This window comes from Mastigoproctus giganteus, chromosome 12 (assembly GCF_048544385.1).
Source record: "Mastigoproctus giganteus isolate SK-2022 chromosome 12, ASM4854438v1, whole genome shotgun sequence".
NCBI lineage: Eukaryota > Metazoa > Arthropoda > Arachnida > Uropygi > Thelyphonidae > Mastigoproctus > Mastigoproctus giganteus.
This window is the reverse complement of record NC_143586.1, coordinates 59018150-59039700: the sequence shown is the minus strand read 5'-3', so window position 1 is coordinate 59039700 and position 21551 is coordinate 59018150. Positions and strand designations below refer to the sequence as shown.

The 21551-nt window shown below is 37.7% G+C and overlaps 1 protein-coding gene across 1 annotated transcript in view; it reads right to left on the bottom strand.

Moving 5' to 3' along the window:
• The window catches only part of LOC150077092 (metastasis-associated protein MTA3-like), a 512540-nt gene that overhangs the window by 94206 nt on the left and 396783 nt on the right, over positions 1 to 21551 (bottom strand). The window contains exon 14 of the mRNA XM_090386731.1: positions 9232 to 9423. Within this exon, the coding sequence (XP_090242857.1) occupies positions 9232 to 9423 (192 nt within the window). The remainder of the gene's footprint in view (positions 1 to 9231; positions 9424 to 21551) is intronic.

Sequence of the window (21551 nt, the reverse complement as noted above, 5' to 3'; positions counted from 1 at the left end):
GTCCATGCTGGTGTAGAAAACTGGAGACCAAGCATGGTAAATAATGTTTCATTTAAACATTTTTCCTTTTCTGTTTCGAAATGTGAATTCCATTCGAGTAATTCAGGTATTCAAAAAAAACTGAACTTGAATATTTTCAGCTGGTTTTTTTTTTTGCCATTTCTTAGTCTGAAGCAATTTTTAAGGAAACAAATAATTATGCCAATGAAACTCTTTCAAATAAGTTACTTCCTAATTGTTCCATGTATGAGACTGGGTTTCAGTTTCAGTATATGAACTGAAGGCTTTAGTTCAATTATTTGAATTTGAATTATTTTGTTTGTCTCACAAATAAAAAAATTTAAATAAGAGACTGTGAAATGAAAGAAACAAACAGTTTGGTATTGTGAAACATACTTCAGAAAACCAGGATTGCATCGTGGTGAATGTTGCAAGAAATACAACACACTAAAATCATATAAACAACAAATATTTAATATGAATGAAATATTTAATATGTATGAAAGATTTATTTTTTAATATTTTAACAATCACTTTTATAAAATAACTCATGTAAACTAAAAAATAAATAATCTTCCAAGAGCTCATATTCAGCTTTCAATTTTTTCATTTTCATGCTGGACTGGAACAGGAAAACAGCAGAAATAATGCTCAACTGCAAAGGATTAAATGATAATGCCTAACATGGGAATTCATGTTAGGCATTCATAGTTTTAGAATCTAAAAGTACATCAAGGGTGTCAAGACTAATACTCAGGATTTCTAAGAGGTAAAAGCTAAATGTTATAATGATTTATGCACCAACATCAAGCCATGATGATGAAGAGGTTGAAGAAATGTCCTACAAAATTGAGAGTCTTCTAGATGAGCAGAAAACCCACTGCACTATTATTATGGGGGACTTCAATGCTAAGGTTGGAAAAAGACAAAACAGAGCAGAAAGGGGAACGACAGGAAATTTTGGAATTGCTGAAAGAAATGCTAGCATTCCATTTTTCTTCCAACTCATGTATTAATGATCTTGGTAAAACACCTCCCACCATTCCCAACACGCTCCATTCAATGCCTCCTGTGGTCTTCCAGTCCAACTTTCCTAAGAGTGAGGTAATTTTCCTTGGTGATTTTAATGTTCACAACTCCAGCTGGCTTCCATTTTTCTAGTCACACCGACCCAGCTGGTCGAGATGCTGAGGCTTTTGCAATTACTAATGATCTTACACAGATTGTTCAGTTACCTACAAGACAATCATTTACCGGACAATCCTAATCATACAGCCAACACGATTGATCTTTTTTCTCACAAACAACCCTTCTAAGTACACAGTCGAGGTGAGAGGTCCTTTAGGCACTTCAGATCACAACTCAGCGATTGTCTCTTCTCCGATGAAGCCTTTATCTCATGACTATTCCCCACCTCGTGTTGTTTGGCATTACAAGAATGCAAAATGGGATGACCTGCGAGATTTCTTTTCTTCTTTTCCTTCATTTTCTTCATCTAAACCTTGGTTTTCCAATAAATGTGCAGAGGCTGTTCAAGAGAAGAATGTTGCATATCGTAACTGGCTTGTTTCTAATTCTTCAGTTTCATTTTCTGCCTACACCAAAGCTCGCAACAATTGTAAAGCAGTTATTAATCAGTCCAAATTGGAGTTTGAACAGGCCAAGAGAAGAAAACTTGCTTCTTGTCCTAATGGTAGCCGAGCATTCTGGCCTCTTGCCAAAGCTATTGGCCATAACTTTTACCCATCTCTGCTTCCACATCTGTCCAAACCAGATGGTTCTGTTGTCACTTCAGCCAAGGATAAAGCTGACCTGCTAGCGTCCCATTTTTCTTCCAACTCATGTATTAATGAACTTGGTAAAACACTTCCCAACATGCTCCATTCAATGCCTCCTGTGGTCTTCGGTCAAAAGGATGTCAGAAGGATTTTGACGAATCTTGATGCTAAGAAAACTCCAGGTCCCGATGGTATTTCTCCACTTGTTCTCAAAACCTGTGCTCCTGAACTTACTCCTATTCTTTGCCACCTTTTTCACTTTCTTATTCCAAAAGTGTTTTTCCTTCTGCTTGGAAATTTGCTCATATCCAGCCAGTTCCTAAAAAGGGTGACAAATCCTTCCCATCCAATTATCGTCTCATTGGAATTACTTTTACTCTTTCTAAAGTAATGGAGAAATCAATTAACCGCCAACTTTTAAACTGCCTAGAAACCTTCCGTCTGATCAACGATCGCCAGTATGGATTCTATCAGTGTCGATCCACTGGTGATATTCTGGCTTATGTTACCCATTTATGGGCTAATTCAATGGAAAGGTTCGGTGAAACACAAGTAGTTGCTCTTGACATCTCAAAGGCTTTTGATCGTGTTTGGCATAAAGGTCTTCTAAACAAGCTTCCATCTTATGGTTTGCCACCAACTGTTTTTAGTAATTGGTTATCCAGTTTTATCTCTGATCACTCACTGAGGTTGATGGTAGATGGCTCTCTGTCTTCTAACTTCTCTACTAATGCTGGTGTCCCCCAAGTTTCAGTTCTTTCTCCCCCACCCTTTTTCTCTTGCATATTAATGACCTTCTTCCACTGACTGGAAATCCTATCCATAGTTTTGCCAATGATAGCACATTGCATTCCACTTTCCATTTTGAGAAACCTTGCCCTGCTCAATCAGCTTCAACTTCTTGAAAATCTGCCATCAATTCCTTAAACGCTGATTTTCAGGTAATTCTCCAGTGGGGCAAAGACAACTTAGTTGATTTCAACCCTTCTAAAACTCAGTCTTGTCTTATATCTCGCAAAAAGGATTCTTCTGCTCCTATGCTTATCTTTAATGACACTCCGATGTCTAGGCAAAATGATATAACTCTTTTGGGGATTACCCTGACTTCTCTCTTGGCACAAGCACATTACAAATATTGCTTCCTCTGCATCTAAAAAACTTGGTTTTCTCTTTCACTCTCAGCGTTACTTTTCTTCCAAACATCTGCTCACTCTGTATAAATCGCAAATCCGCCCTGCCATGGAATATTGTTCCCACATCTGGGATGGTGCCCCCAAAACCTCTCTCAGGCTTCTTGATTCCATTCAGAAGAGGGCAGTTAGGTTAATTAATGATTCATCTCTAACAGAGTCCCTCCACTCACTGTTCTTCTGAACTGGTTTCTATAATTCCCACTCTCTCTTTCAAAACAGTCCGAACACGTGCAGCCACGAGCCAACATCCATTTACTGTCCAACTTCAAACTCACAGAACCAACTTTTCATCTTCCTTATTTATTCATTCTATTGCCGTTTTCTGGAACAACCTTCCTTCATACATATTTCCTGAAAATTACAGTCTACAGAAGTTCAAGTCCAATGTCATCAAATATCTTCTTTCATCTCCTCAACCTCCAACCCAAGCACGGTACAAAGTACTATAGGTTCTAATACCTCTCGTGTTTAGGGTTTATATAAAAAAAAAAAAAAAAAGAAAGAGGTGAAAAACCTGTAGAATTTGCAGAATCTCAAGGACTGTCAGTAATGAACACTTTTTTTCAAGAAAAGGGTGAACAGAAAGTGGACATAGAAGAGTCCAAATGGATTAACAACTAATGAAATCGATTTCATCCACACTAACAGAAGATATATTGTGAATGACGTTACCGTCCTGAATAAGGTAAATGTTGGAAGTGATCACAGAATGGTAAGATGTACACTTGATATAGATGTAGGAAAGGAAAGGAAAAAACCGACTCGAGTAAATAATACAAAGATCATTGAGATAATAGAAGAGGAGAAAAAGCGGTATGTACTGGAAATTAAGAACAAGTTTGAGCTTCTGCAGACTGCTGAGGACCAAGATATCGACGAGGAATATTACAACTTTTTGAAAGGGATAAAGCCCAAGAAACCTATAGGGAAAAAGAAATCCAAAGAAGAAAAAATTAGTCAAGAAACACTTGTCATGATGAACTGAAGACGACAAATGAAAAGCAAGAAAAACACCGACAGGGAGAAAACTGAGTATACTGAGTTATGCAAAGCCATTAGAAAGAGACTCAGGGAGGACATAAGAACATTTAACACAAGAAATGTAGAACAAGCATTAAAGGAAAACAAAGGACTTAAATCAGTTGCCATGAACAGTAATACAGAAAGACAAATGATACTGAAACTGAAGAATAGCAATGGTGTACTTATAAATAGCAGAGAAGGCATAATTCAAATAGCAGAAGACTACTATAGAGAATTATACAAGGAGCAGGGGAATGATGCCAGCAGTGGGGAAGATGGATTGCAAAGTAGCAACACATACGACATACTTGACATTCTTCCTGATGAGGTAGAACATGCATTGAAGAAAATGAAGAACAGAAAGCCCCAGGGGAATATGAAGTTACTGTGGAGTCGTTAAAATTGCAAGGAAGAGACATGACACAAAAACTGGCAAAACTCTTCACAAAATGCATCAGAAAAGGTGTGACGCCTAAGGAGTGCAATAACGCAATCATAGTTTTGCTGCATAAGAAAGAAGATATATCAAAATTTGAAAATTATAGACCAATTAGCTTGTTATCCCATATCTACAAGTTGTTCACAAGGGTCATTACTAACAGATTACAAAGAATACTTGATGAGAATCAACCGAAAGAGCAAGCTGGTTTTAGGACAGGATTCTCAACTATGGATCACCTTCACGTAATATCACAGCTAATGGAGAAAGCAAATGAATATAAAACACTATTATGCCTGGCATTTGTGGATTATAAAAAGGCATTTGACTCCATACACCATAAGGCAATGTTTCGGGCACTGGAAAGACAAGGCACTGATACCCCATATATTATGATTTTGAAGAAAATATACGAGAGTGCTACCTCCTTTATTAGACTAGACAAAGACAGTAGGAAATTTAAAATTGAGAAAGGAGTTCGACAAGGAGACACAATATCTCCGAAGCTGTTTACTGCTGCCCTTGAGGAAGCTTTCAGAAGATTAGACTGGTCGCATAAAGGAGTCAATGTGAACGGAGAGTACCTAAACCATTTACGATTTGCAGATGACATTGTGCTCATAAGCCATGATCCCATAGAATTAGAGGAAAATCTTAATCAGTTATGCACAGCTAGTAAGGATTTTGGACTAAAGATGAATATGGCTAAAACAAAAGTAATGATGAACAAGTATGCCACAGAAAGGGAAATAATGATTGAAGGAGCAGTAATTGAAAAGGTGGAGTCATATACTTATCTGGGACAAGTTATTAGCTGTAATAATGATAAATGGCTGGAAGTCAAGAGAAGAATAAAGTTTGGATGTATAGCATTCAGGAAATATAGTCACATACTGAAGAGCAATATCCCAGTTTGTCTGAAACGTAAAATAACGAACCAATGTATACTCCCCACCATGACTTATTGAAGTGAAACTTGGGCACTCACCAAAAGAATGGAAGAGAAGCTGAGAACTACACAGCAAAGAATGGTACGAATCATATTGGGAATCAGAGTGTTAGATAAGAAGAGAAACACATGGATTAGGCAACAAACTCAAGTAAAGGACATTCTTATCAAAACTAAAGAACTAAAATGGTCTTGGGCAGGACACATAGCTCGAAGACATGATGACAGATTGACTAAGAAAATAACAGAATGGTATCGAAGAGGAGCTAGAAGAAAACCTGGAAGACAAAGGCAGAGATGGATAGATGAAATTCATGAGTTTGTGGGTAGTAAATGGATGGCCAGTGCTCAAAACAGAAGGAACTGGAAAGTTGCTGGAGAGGCCTTCGTCCTGCAGTGGATTGAAAATGGCTGATGATGATGATACTCCCCACCATGACTTATGGAAGTGAAACTTGGGCACTCACCAAAAGAATGGAGAAGCTGAGAACTACACAGCGAAGAATGGAAAGAATTATATTAGGAATCAGACTGTTAGATAAGAAAGACAACACAGAAAGGAGTCAATGTGAATGGAGAGTACCTAAATCATTTATGATTTGCAGATGACATTGTGGTCATAAGCCACAATCACAAAGAATTAGAGGAAAATCTTGATCAGTTATGCACTGTTAGTAGGCATTTTGGACTAAAGATGAATATGGCTAAAACAAAAGTAATGATGAACAAGTATGCCACAGAATACTCTTTTTGCATGCCTCAAATTACGGCATGCAAAAAGATCACCTCGGTCAGCCAAGCTGGACTGGAGGCAGCTAATGAATGCTGCCAATAAACAGGCATATCAGATCGCCCTATCCAACCGCTTCGAGATGCTGGCCGTGTCCGAGGATATAAATGAAGAAGAAAAGCAGATCTCTGATGCCATCCTGGAATGTGCCAAGCCCCTATGTCCACCTGCCCGACGTCGAACGCAACCATGGATATCAGACGAGTGCCTCGACCTCGTGGACAAACGGAAACAGGCAAAGTTGGTCGACTTTGAACGGTACCGGCAGCTAAACCAAGAAGTCCGACAAAGAATGACAGCAGAAAGAGAAGCATACTGGAACCAAGTGGCAGACGATCTTGAAGTGGCGGCATCCAAGAACGAGTACCGCACTCTATACCACACCCTCAGATGTCTGAGTGGAAAGACCAAATTGACTAGTGACAACATCAAGAATGCTGATGGGACCTTCATGCGATCACCATCCGAACGCCTGCAACGGTGGAGTGAATTCTTCAAAGCTTTGTATAATCACGACCCACCTCAGGGACTGCCAGCAAAAGCACTCTCGATCGACCCCCCTGAGGTCTCCATGGTCGATGTTGAGCCTACAGTAGAAGAAGTGAAAGCAGCCATACAATCCCTGAAGAATGGCAGGGCACCAGGAGTGGACCAAGTCACCACAGAAGCGATCAAAGCCGGGGGAGATGTACTGCTTCGCCGACTACACTCACTCCTCAAAACCATCTGGTGCACTGAACAAATTCCGCTAACATGGAGGAAAGCCATTATCGTACCGATCCACAAGAAAGGTGATAACCGGGACTGCAAGAACTACCGTGGCATCAGTCTCCTTTCCATCATCGGAAAGGTCTTTATGAAGATCATCCAGTCAAGACTGCAAAAACATCGCGAGCAAACCAGTCGAGAAGAACAGGCAGGATTTAGACCCGGGCGAGGATGCTGTGATCAAATCTTTGCCATTCGTCAGCTGATGGAGGAGAGGATCCGGTGTGGACAGCGAACAGTCATTGTTTTCATTGACTTTAAGTCTGCTTTCGACTGTGTCCACCGGCCTGCCTTATGGAAACTACTAGAGGTTGAACATGTACCTCGAAAAGTCATCACACTCCTCCAAACTGCATACAACGGTTTAACCAGCCAGGTGCGCATCCAGAACGATTTATCTGAGGAATTTACCATCCAAACTGGAGTCCGCCAAGGGGATGTAGCCTCCCCGTTGCTTTTCAACATCGTGGTCGACGCCATTATGAGGCAAGCATTCAGAAACAGACAGGGCATACAATATGACAAGGATCACTATGTGACTGACCTGATGTTTGCTGATGATAGTGCTATCCTTGCCGGTAACGACGCTGAAGCCACGGACATCCTCTACGACATTGCCCGCATTGCCCGGCCATATGGTTTGAAGATCAATGCTGATAAGACAAAGGCCCTGACAACAGATGGGTCACAAGCCACCATCTATCTCGAAGGCGTCCAGATCGAGCAAGTGCAGGAATTTAAATACCTTGGGTCGCTGGTCCAGGAGAAGAAAGTTGCATCCACCATGGAAATCCACAGCAGAATTGGACAGGCGGCCACTGCGTTCGCCTCGCTCAAATGGTGTCTGTGGAAGAGGACCAACATTTCCACAAAGACTAAAATCCGACTCTTCCGGACTTTGATCCTGCCCATTCTTCTTTACGGATCGGAAACATGGATTTGTCTCAAGTTAGATTTGAACAAACTTGAGGTATTCCAAATGCGATGCCTGCGGCAGATCTTGGGCATCTCTCTTCGCGACCGCATCACTAATGATACCATCCGTGCCAGATGCCAACAGCAACCAACCATTGCCGACCAAATCCAGAAGCGAAGGCTTAGATGGTTTGGCCACGTATGTAGAATGGGCACGAATAGAATACCATCCACACTCCTTTGGAGACAACGACCCACCCAATGGAGCATCCAACGGACCGCGCCTAGGAAAACGTGGGCCAAGCAAGTGGAAAATGACTTGAAGAGCCGACGTCTCGACCTTAACGAGGCTAGGACTGACGCCATGGATCGTAAGGTATGGAAGAACATCACAGAGCAAGTCCGAAACCCTGCGGCACCTACAGCAGCATACTGGTTGCGTGGCCAACCGCCTCCCCCAGCTGCCAGCTAAGGACCGAAGAAGAAGAAGAAGAAGATGCCACAGAAAGGGACATAATGATTGAAGAAGCAGTAATTGAAAAGGTGGAGTCATATACTTATCGGGGACAAGTAATTAGCTGTAATAATGATAAATGGCTGGAAGTCAAGAGAAGAATAAATTTTGGATGGATAGCATTCAGGAAATATAGTCACATATTGAAGAGCAATATCCCAGTTTGTCTGAAACGTAAAATAATGAACCAATGTATACTCCCTACCATGACTTATGGAAGTGAAACTTGGGCACTCACCAAAAGAATGGAGAAGCTGAGAACTACACAGCAAAGAATGGAAAGAATTATATTGGGAATCAGACTGTTAGATAAGAAAGACAACACATGGATTAGGCAGCAAACTCAAGTAAAGGACATTCTTATCAAAACTAAAGAACTAAAATGGTCTTGGGCAGGATACATAGCTCGAAGACATGATGACAGATGGACTAAGAAAATAACAGAATGGTACCCAAGAAGAGCTAGAAGAAAACCTGGAAGACAATGGTAGAGATGGGTAGATGAAATTCATAAGTTTGTGGGTAGTAAAAGGACATCTACTACTCTACCTCTGTCATGTGGTCGAGTTTTTGGAAATGTCTGCTGTCCATCTATCATCTTCGTATGGCCTATATATTTGAGAAACACACAACATGGCCAGTGCTCAAAACAGAAGGAACTGGAAAGTTGCTGGAGTGGCCTTCATCCTGCAGTGGATTGAAAATGGCTGATGATGATGCCTAACAGGAGCGAACTAGTAAGTAATCAAAGGAAAACAGTTCAAAATATTATGTAACCAATGTTTCCTACTGAAAAACACGTAAGCAGGATGATTTTTTAGAACAGGTATACTTAACCAATAGTTTAAAAATAAAATTTTACCTTCAGCTCTAGGTGGAGGAGGAAATGCAATTCTTTCTGGTTTTGGTAATTTATCTGCTGGGGTGGGGAGTAACCATTCTGGATGTGGAATATTTGGTGTTCCTAGTCGATGTGAAACATCTACTACTCTACCTCTGTCATGTGGTCGAGTTTTTGGAAATGTCTGCTGTCCATCTATCATCTTCGTATGGCCTATATATTTGAGAAACACAAAAGAATAAACAACAAAATAAACACTAGTACTGGAACCAAGATTTTTTTTTTTTTTTGTATAAATAAACTACTCTTAACTATACACATTAACCATGGAATAATATTAACATATTCATGAAGACTAATACATCTACCATCATCAAGACTATCTTTCATCAACTGCAGGCAGATAATGCAATTTAATCAATAGTAAAAAAAAAGTAGAGTTTACTCATTCTTAAATTATTTATAGGTTCATCACAATAATACTTTACATGGCATTCCACAATATTTATTCATTATGAAATACGTATGCTTGATGCTTTAATTGTGCTGATGTGCTCCTGGGCTTGCTTCTGTTTTGCATCACCTTTTTTACACTATTTTATTCCACTGGTGTTATTCCTTCTGCTTGGAAATTTCCTCATATTCCAGCCAGGTCCTAAAAAGGGTGATAAATCCCTCCCATCAAATTATCATCCTATTCCACTTACTTCTATTCTTTCCAAAGCATCAACTGCCAACTCTTAAAACTATCTTGTTGATCCACTGGTGATACATTGGCTTATGTTACCTATCTTTGGACAAATTCAATGAAAATGCTTAGTAAAACTTAAGCAGTGGTCCTTGACATTTCTAGGTTTTTGATTATGTTTTACATAAAAATCTTCTAAACAAGTTCCCATCTTATGGATTGCTGACTGTTGTTTGCAATTGTGTATTGATTTTTCTCTCTGACCACTCACTGCAGGTGATGGTAAATCTGTCTTCTAGTTCCTCTGCTAATGCTGATGGTAACACACTACATTTCACCTTCCAGTTTGAGAAACACTGCCATACACAAACAACGTCAACTTCTTGAATAAAAAAAGTAAAAAGTAAAGTGCAACCATTATCAACCCACTGCAGGATGAAAGCCTCCTCAACAATTAATGCTGAGGGAAATGGACCATAATCTGCCACGTTGGTCCAGTGCGGGTTGGCAGATCGACCGTATTCAGCAGTCAGGGACTTGAATCCCGGTCTACTCAAAGAGCGTGTGCTGCCGCACTCCCGCTCCTGCTCACTCGGCTACGGTACTTCTTGAATATTCACTACCAACTCCTTAAATGCCTATCTCCAGTAATTTTCCCATAGTGTGAAGAAAATTTAGTTAATATCAATCCTCCTAAACCTCAGTCTCATCTTGTTTCTTGCAAAATGGAGTCTACTGCTCCTATTCTCATCTTCACTCATACACTCATTTCTATACAAGGTCACATATCTCTATTGGAGATCACTCTGACTTCCAATCTGCCTCCACATAGTGCATCATATATATTGTTTGCTATGGATCTAAAAAACTGGGTTTTCTTTTTCACTCTCAGCATTACTTTTCTTCTAAATGTCTTCCTCCATACAAATCTCAAATCCACCCTACCATGTAATGCTCTTCCCACATTTTTTTTTAGACTCCTTTCAAAAGAGGACAGTCAGGTTAAGGTTAATAAATGATGCATCTCTTACAAAGTCTCTCCACTCTCTGTTATAGACTTTTCACTTTCTGCTGCATGCCTTTTCTATAGATATTTTCATGGGCAATATTCTTCTGAACTGGCATCTGTAACTGCCCCACTCTCTTCCAAAGCAGTCTGAGTATATGCTGCAAGCGGTCAGCATCCATTCACTGTCCAACTCCAAACTCAGAGAACTGATTTTTCCTTTTTTATACTTTCTACTACTGTTTTTGGAACAACCTTCTTTCACATGTATTTCCTTAAAATTACGAACTACAGAAATTCCAGTCTAATGTCAATAAGTATATTCTGTCTCCTAAACCTTCAACCCATACACAGTAATAAGTACTATAGGTTCAAATACCTTTAATGTTTATGGTTTTCATTAAAAAAAAAATAAAAAATTAAACATTATTTTACATAAACATGCCTCTTATAAAAAAACACACCACTTTATTCATTCTAGATATATTTTAACCTTTTCTCATTATCACTGTTCCATTATAAGAATCAATTATGATTCACAATAACGATTAATTATGATTTCATCATAACGATGAAAGGGTAGTGCTATTTCCATTATAAATATGACTTTTTAGAGAGATAAACAGCTTAGTAATATAGCGAAATTTAACTTCCAAGGACTTGGAATGAATTACAAAAAAAATCTTTCAAAGCTTCTATTTCTAGAGGTGTAGGTGACAAGATGTTAGAATGGGAGGAGGTTATCTCAGGTAATGATATCATGTTAGCAGAATTGGATAGTGAGAATAATAGGGATGATAAAGACATTGCCCAGAGCAGGATGTCTAAAAGCACTGATTTTTTCCACCTCGCAAAAACAAACAAACCAAGTTTGTATCATTGATTTACACATAAACAGAAGCAATTAAAAATAATCCCTTCTCCACAGACACAGTACTCTATTTTACAGAATAGGGGCCTAAAAGATGTATTTGTTTAGGACACACACTGAGGTGTCTGATCATTGCTACTGAATTTATTTAACCTGGGAGTTATTCAAATACTACAGGAATGCAGGGGGATAGTCAAAGTCAAATAAAATCTGCACACTTTACTGAATTTGATTTTCAATTATAAGGTTCATTCTGTTCCCAGTGAAGAATAGCCTCCATAACTGAAAATCAAATGTAAAGCGTTTTACAGTATTTGAAATCAACATAAAAAAAAAAAAAACAGGATTGAGCGGAAAGGGGCAGCCTTTTCCCAATCAAGTCTCTTTCCTCCAGCTATCAATAGGAACAGAGGAAAGGTGATCTGGCTGGTTTATCTAATATCCTTTAAATCTACATGAGTTCTCTGATTCTACAAAGCTAGATGGCATTTTGTTTCAGTAGATGATTATTCTTTGACTAAAGGCAAATTTTCTTGCAATTACTTTTCTTTATTTTGAAACTATGTAATATTTAAATATTATGTATGTAAACATAAATATAAAGTAAATATTGTTATGATTATTATTATTTCCTATAACTATCTTTCCTTAATTTAAATCTGTTTGTTTGCATCACAGAAAGGGAAAATATGCCTCAATCTAAGCATATGCAGTCCTTTTATTAGTATTTAAGACCTTAAAGTCTTAAATACTAATAAAATTTTAGGGCAGGAAGCCTCAAACTATGTAAAATTCAAATTACGCCACTGTTTAGTGCAACTGCATTATTACTACATAGTTGAATTTCAAGACAAACTGAAGTTCATACGTTATGCATCTATTATTATAATATCATATATTGTGAAGTCCTTTAAGAGTTGCATTCCTCTTATACTTGAAATAAGTAACATTTCCTCCTTTGAGAGGTCTACGGTTACTTATTCTCAGTTGAGTACCACCACTCAAATGGCATCATTTCAAAGCTAGTTGGCCTCTCATCAGTGGGTCTAAAATATGTAAATATAATCACACTCCCATGCAGATGACTGGTTTCCGAACTCTGTAGCATGCAGGGCTGCAGTTTCTTCCTCTAAGAACATCTTTTTTTTGCATTCACACTAGTCTTATTGATCCTCTCAAGCAAATCATTAACTTTCCTAAATAGAGCAGACTTGTAGAACTATATACAGTAGTCAAGGTGTGGTGTGAGCAATGATTTGTGCAGCAGGATAACTGCCACTTTAACTCTACTGATAAAGTACCTTTATAACACTGATTGTACCACATACACTTCATAGCAGCCTTACTGCAACATCGAGAAAACTTCCCTACAACATCATGTCCTTTTCAACACTGACAGTGTTGGGCATGCTCCTCCCACCCCTCCAATTGATAATTTAACTTGGGATTACTGTAACCCATAAACAGCACCATGCATTTATTAGCATTAAATGCTTAACTTCCATTTCTTACATCAGTTGTATAATTTTCCGTTATTAAAAATTCTTGACATCATAAAAAACTTTTGACATGGAACATAATACCTTGTCAATTATCATTAATGCAAATTAGAAGCAAGGACCCCAGCACATAACCCATAAAGGGTCCCATTCAAGGTTCTGTGCTAGGGTTAACAATAAAAACGAAGAGGTCCATTTGGAGACTGCATTCCATGAAAATTTTTTCTCTGCCAACGAACTCATCAGTTTACCTGATATCCATTTTGGTTTAAACCTTGAATAATATATATTTGATTTGAGGATTATGATATACAGAAAGCATGAAGCTCAACATGCAGCACGAAGGATATATTCTATCCATGATTTATCGTAAATATCATGGATAGAATATGATTTATCATCATATTCTATCCATGATTTATCGTAAAGAAATGGAGGTCATTTTCTCTCTCTCTCTCTCTCTCTCTCTAAGATGATGATTCAACCACACTTGAAATACTGTCCAGGTCTGGAGGCCACATCTAAAAAAAATATATAGATCTTCTAGGAGAGATACAGAGGGGTGGCTACACTAAAGATTGCTAAGCATTATCCCTATGAAGAATGGCACAGAAGATGTGGTCTGCAGAGCTGGACGCCTTGGGAGAATTTTATAAAAGTATATAAAGCATTAGGGAGGGATTAATATAATGAATGGGGAGGGATATCATTACTGGTAAGTGAGTTAAGAACCAAGGGAGTGATTCAAACTCAGCACTATAATATTTTAAGTAGTAATGATAGATTAGATCTTATAAATTTTACCTTCAAGCAGTGTGCTAAGCAATGCTGAAATAAGTTGTCTGCAAGGGTAGCCAAAGCACAGAAAATTTTTTTCACACATGCAGAATAAGTTTACTTCTGAATTATGTCATTTTAATATTATTTAATTGGTATAAAAAAAACTATACCAATTAAAGTTCAGCGAAGTTCAGTGGGATAATGTTAAAGGCTTAGCAGCCTTTAACATTATCCCACTGAACTTCACATTTGACATTTGCATTCTTTAACAACACAGCTAGTTCCACTAAAATTTTTTTTTTAATTTCTGAGTCCATTATAATCACCTTTGCAAAAATGAAATTCCTTTCCTTTAACCTTGAAAGTAATTAACCATACAACCCACAAGTTCAATGAATATTTGGAAACTTAAAATCCATAATAATAAGCCATTCTAATTTTCTGGACCATCTTAATTATCTATGTATAGTTTTCATTATACTCATCACAGTCATTTGGCCTATAACATATATCCCTACTCTGATTTTCCTGGTACTTATATCACAACTGACCCAATATTACACTGGAAACCCATATATACTTGTACTGTTTTATAATCCATGTTTCTTAACTGAAAGTATAACTACTTCCTGCTCTAGTCATGTCTATCCTTCCTGTACACATCATACTTGGGTATTCTACTCTGTATCCCAAGAATGCCAATACTTGAAATTCATCAAATTTATTTACTATATTTCTAGAACTAGTATAATGAAGTAAATATGTACCTGATTATGTTTTTAGAAACCCTAACACACAGTCCATACAATTACTAGTCCCATATATATGAAGTTCTGACAGATCTTTCCATTTACCCCCCCCCCCCCTAAAGCCACTGCATGTCCCAAAAGAAGCAATCCAAGAATCATTTTCATCTAATAGTTGTCAATTTTTAGTTAATCAATCAATTCATTACTCTCTGCATCTAGCAAAATCCCCTAATATTGCACTGATAGCATCAGCAAAAATTCTAACATCCTTTCCATTCAAGTGTATCTCATCTCTATGAAAGCAGTCCTCTTTTGCTAACACAGGGTTGAAAAAAATTTCCCCCCATATGCCTAGCATATGGAATAAAAATTCTCTGGGTACCAAACTGACTGACAAGGTTCTCATTACAAATTCCCTTCTATGATGCCATGGCAAAATTCCAGAAACTTTCAAATTCAGTGCTAACTCATGGCCATTATTCAACATCACCTCAAACCTGTTAAGTAAAACACACACACACACACACACACACACACACACACACACACAACAACAACAACAACAACAAAATAATTTTCTATGCCCTTAAAAATGATAACTGTCCTATCCTTTATTGGTCCTATCTATTCCACCTATACTTATTGCATAAAATAGTATTAGTCATGGCAAATGATACCAGAAAGCAAGCTTATAACCATCAACAAAAAAAAAAAAAAAAAAGCCTAACAACTTCACCTGCCTATCCCCTCCAAGAGCTTGTCTAGTTCAGTAATATCTCCCTTTCCCTGAATTTCCAAATAAATACCAAGACTGTTGTCTATTTATATAACTATCTCCTGTGAGACCAATGGTTATGGTAATCCTACCACATAGCCATATGAATGACAGTTGGCTCTAGTGTGAAAATGTGCAGCTGAATACTTGATGGGTCCATTTAATTTGCTTTTGGGAAATGACTCTTTTCTTCAATCACTCAAATTCATCCATCAAAACACTGAATCTCTCTCTCTCTCTCTCTCTCTCTCTCTCTCTCTCTCTCTCTGCACCTAGAATATATTAGGACACCTCCTGCCTGACTTCAATTGCCTTCAGCAATTCCTCCCCCTGAGCCAAAAGCATAATTTCAATTAAAATACTAAATATGACTTACAACACTATACTGCAACATTATACTACTACCACAACAGCACTATATGACATGCAAGTACAATAATAATACTACACTATTTCCCTTATAGTATTAATTAATATTAAAATTAACAAGAAAATATTCAATAATTATACCTATCTCCAGCATATTATTACTATTATTATTAGCCATATGGTGCAAGGAAGCCTGAGGCTCTTGCTGCACCAGCCAAAAGAATTTTTTTGAATTACCGAGAGAGAGAGAGAGAGAGAGAGAGAGAGAGAGTCAGAAGTAGAAGGGAATCACCGAGAAAGAGAAGAATGATGATATCCAGCTCAGGACCCTGGCTGTGCCAAGACCATACTCACCAGATGTGAGCCCCTGGAATTGTTTAGAAACTTTCCGATTTTGTGGCTGCACAAAATTCTTAAATTGTTATACTTACAAAGTTCCATTTAAATTGTTACCAGCAGCAATGAAATGCTCAATGTATATTAAATTGTAGCTTTTTAAATATTTTGCTAAATATACATATAAACAAACCTTCATGCCTAAGGTGCCTAACATTATTCATTTACTGCAATGCTTGTTAAGCAAAAGCACCTCAAAATTATCACAAAAAATGTCCTGATTTTATGAGTTAACTAATCAGTGACTGACCAGATAGCTCTGTTCCAAGAATTTTAAATGTGCCAACCATAGGTACACCAAGGGAGCCATATATTTCTTGCAATGATTAAAAAATTTCTAACATTATGACCACACAAAATTTCATTTTTGTTAAATTTATCCTCACGTGTTGCTTGGTGATCACAATTTCAATCACCTATCTCAAATGCAGTTACCTTCGGAAAAAAACACCTAATGAATTAGGAAAAAGCTATATGACCAACTTCAACAAGGTCTGAGCATCAACTGGAACAACTAGTGAGGTTATTGCATCACATGGCTTGATGTGAGCAAACTCTTTACATTACTCCGGACAGCATCCTTGTACGTTGCTCCAAAGAGACCTAGATATGTCCAAAAAAGAACAGTTGGTTAGAACACCAGTCACCATGATTCAATGCTTATAAATGCAAGATCCTCATCTGAGATACAGCAATTTTAGGCCAACATCACCTAGGTAGCAATTAACAGAAGGTGGTGGAGGATGAAAGTAGTTACATATAAAATTTCAACCTGATACCTTATCTGAAGCTCTCTTAGCAGTGCAGGCAGGCAGACAGGACAATCATTAAAGTTTTGTTAGTGATATATACAGATTTTTTTCCCAAAGAAACACAAAACCATTTTATTCTTCTCAAAACGCAAATGTACTGACTGTGCTTTTTGACACAATGTGTTGTTATTCTGATACAAATATGGCCCCCCTCTCCAAAAAATTACCACAATGTAGATAAGGCAGAATTTTCAGAATATCATAACAGGTAACTGCATTGAGATTTTATCAATGACAAGTGTACCGAGTCTAAACCATGTAAAAGAGGCTCATATCATCTGAGTTAAGTCATTGTTCAGGTATATGCTACACCCAGGTACATTCATCCAATGCTCGGACTGTGAAACACAATTGAACATCCCATCATGTTATGTATGCTATTGTTACAATGTCAATGGTTCCATTCTCTGCTTGGAGACAGCTTCAAATTGAGCAGCTGGTGATCGTGGTAACCCATTCTGCCTTACAGGGGCACCTTTGTGATTTCCTTTCACTGTCTGTTTCAGATTTTGGCATGCTCTGGTGGTTTACCTGGCTTGAGATGAATAGTCGTATTATATTATCTTCTGTTTTCCACAGGAATAAAATGGTGTCAATAGCTTAATTTGTGTATCCCACTCTTTCCTGCTACCTGGCCCTGTTGGACAAGCTATGTGACAACAGGGCCATGGCTAAAGATTCCAAGAGACTGCTGAACTTTACAGGATGCTTTTTAAGCACAATGCACGGGCAGGTTAATTCAGAACAAAGTTTAAAGAACACCAGTTACTCGAAATTCTAAACATCGAAGGGCATTGATTAAAAAGAAATACAAAAATGGCCATCATTGTTAAATGATAAATGTTGCTGTTTATGAAATGTAGGCTGATGATATGTCTTGCTCACAGGCATATTTCTCTGCATTCAAGGCATTATGGCAGCCAGCCAATACTTCAATGTACTTTGTTGCATTGAATTTTTCCAGGAGGAGGCTCAGCCTTCTCTGCTATCACACTCTTCTGTCAGGGTCTCGATCCATTTCTTTTCCCTTTCTGTTCCAGCTATCTGTCACTGTATGACTTTTATATCTTACTGTCACCTTGTACTGTCATGAGACCCATGGAATTAGCCACCACCTACAAAGAGGGATGGGGTTCCCTAATATGTGTTGGAGGAAGGTGCATATGAATAATGTACATATTCAAGCACTGTCACATGCATACTACTGTCTATGAGTTAACCATTACTGAGTACATATGTATACACAAATTTTTTGCGTGTGGTCTCTGGGGATTACATGCATATAGGGTGGTGCACGAAATGGTGATATGTTTAAATGTTTCCTGCTAAACTCATTTATTCATAAATTGTTACAAATGCTATGTATTTTCATGCTCAGATTCTTGAAAACACACTGTTATGTTACCATTTTACCAATCGCTTCCATTTTTTCATTAAAAAAAAAATAAAAATTAAATTTTATAAGTATTAGTATTAGTAAATGGTACTGGGATACTTCAAAAAGAATTAAAAAAAAACTAAAAACTTTTTCAGAATTACAAAAGAAAGTTGGTCAGATACTGTGCAACTATTTTTGTTATAATTGGTAGGGGAGGGTGCATAACCACCACCATTTTAAAGTCAGCAAGCAATACTAACAAAATTTATAAAATATTAATGTGGAACAGCACCATTGTGTAGTTACTTGTACATCTGTCAGGTCTTGATTAAAACCATATATAAAAAAAGTGTAAACCACAAAACCTCATACATTAAGAATTCCAATATAAAAATTCATATTAAAACACAGGAAAGTCATAGAGATGCACAATTGTTATTTACAGTGAAAACAGGAGGGGAATGCCAGAGGTGCATTCAACTCTGGCGGTAAGTTAGATAATCTTGTAATAACTAAGAGTAAAGTGGAGGAGAAATTGTTGAAGATAAACACAAGAAAGGCACCTGGGGTGGATGGAATCTATCCAGTTATATTAAAGGAGGCAGCAAAGGAAGTAAGCAAACCCTTAGCCATAATTATGAGAGCTTCTCTGGACTCAGGGGAGATGCCCATGGACTGGAGATGTGCAAATGTGACCCCAATCCACAAAGGAAGATCAAAGTGAAACAGGTAATTACAGACCTGTTAGTTTAACTTCTGTTCCAGGGAAATTAATGAAGACACTGGTTAAAGAAGCATTGAAGGATCATCTAGACAAGACATCAGGTATAGCTTGGACACAGCATGGGTTTGTTAAGGGGAAGTCTTGTCTGACTAATTTTATTGGATACTATGATGTAGTCACAAAGGAACTGGATGCAAAGAATAACTTTGATATCATATATTTGGATCTTAGAAAAGCATTTTATACTGTTGCACATGGAAGACTGATGCACAAATTGGAGCAGTGTGGCATTGGGGGGGCAAATTGCTGCTATGGATAAAGGGATGGTTGGGTGTGAGAAGACAGAGAGTGGTAATCAATGGACACTGCTCTTCGTGGACTAATGTTACTAGTGAAGTCCCTCAGGGTTCAGTGTTGGTCCATTGTTGTTTTCTAAATTTATAAATGATATTGATGATGGTATATCAGGCTTAATGTCCAAGTTTGCAGACGATACGAAGGTTGGCAGGGTTGTCAAGGACACTAATGACAGTAAACTGCTGCAACAGGATCTAGAAAAGTTGAACAGATGGGCTGAGAGGTGGCAAATGAAGTTTAACATTGACAAATGTAAAGTACTACATATGGGAAGCAGTAATCCCAGAGTAACGTATCAACTCTGTGGTACCACACTGACAGTGGTAGATCATGAAAAGGACCTGGGGGTAATTGTCCAGGCAGATATGAAATTTTCTGAGCAGTGCAGACGGTCTGCAAGAGAAGCTCATGGTGTCTTGTCAAAGATATACAGGAATTTTTCTAGCAGGGATAAGGAGGTGATTATCTCCTAGTATAAGGCAATGGTTAGGCCACACCTTGAGTACTGTAAACAGGTCTGGAGGCCTCATTTTAAGAAGGATGTAGAGCCATTGGAACGAGTACAGAGAAGGGCAACAAGATTAGCGAATGGAACAAAGGGTTGCTCTTACGAAGAAAGGCTTAAGTTTTGCAAATTACACTGTCTGGAGACTAGGCACCTGGAAGGTGATCTGATAGAGGTGTATAAAGCCTTGAATGGTTTGAGCATACTCAATGCAGATGGGATTCTTCCTTTTGCTCAGAATAATCGCCTGAGAGGGCATAAATTCAAATTGAGGAAAGACGATTGTAGGATAGATGTGCGGAAGTTTGCCTTTAGCCAGCGGGTGGTTGATTGCTGGAACAAACTTGCATCTGTTGTCGTAGAAGTTGATAGCTGAAATAGATATAAGGCAGGCAAACATTTGGAGTGAGTGGATGGGTGAAATAAGGGTTTTTTTTGGCTGATGCTATATAAGCTTGCTTCCTTGCATCACGCACCTTTGCTAATGCTAAGGTTTAACCAAATAACTTTTCAATACTCTTCACTGGCGAAGTGATATAGGCAAGGAAGTGGGAAGAAGGTTAACTTGAGGATTTAATAGTAATAGATTTAACTGGTCTGAATTTTAATGATATTAAAATTAGATTAAATTAATTAAAACAGTTTAAGCAACATTTCAAAAGTAACAGCCTGTTTATTGACTCTGTGATTTATTCTTTCACCTCTTTCTCAAGATAGTATTTGATCTGATAACAAATCTCAAAGTGGATTCAGAAACAGCCCTATTTTCATCATCTTTCAATAAGCAATGCTTAGTATTTTGAATGTTCTAAATGTATGGTTTTTCAAACTGTTACTTTAAAAGGTATGATTAACGTTTTAATTAATTTAAGCTAATTTTAATTCCCACATCAATACCTTTCACTCAATAAATCAGATATTAAGGTTAGTTATTCTGGTAAAAAAAAAAAAAAAAAAACAGATATCAGAAGTGAAGTATATAATATTGCTGTAGTCAGAAAAAAATCATGTTTGTGGATAAATCCATGTTAATTGAATTACATAAAATTAAATGAATCATGTAGTTATTATTAAAATTTTGTGGCTGCTCAAGATTTTGGGAGAAGTTACTGGAAAGTTTGAACCGAAGAGAACCAAATCTGGACATCAGTATTTTTGAAGATATGTTTGAAAGCTAAAAATTAAGAAGAACCAATTCAAAAATATACAAACAAATATATAGTTTTATGGTGAGGGATTTATTGTGAGAAAGGCTGGGATCAGAAACTTTTTGAATGGTGTGGGTAAGATAAATTAACTGATAGGATAAGATATTGGTGAGTAAATATAATCTCTCTTGTGTATTCTTTGGTAATGCAAAAGAAAAGGGCATGTGGAATTTAGTTTTATAAGGGTAATAATTGCTGAAGTGCTTATATCTCCAACCTTAATG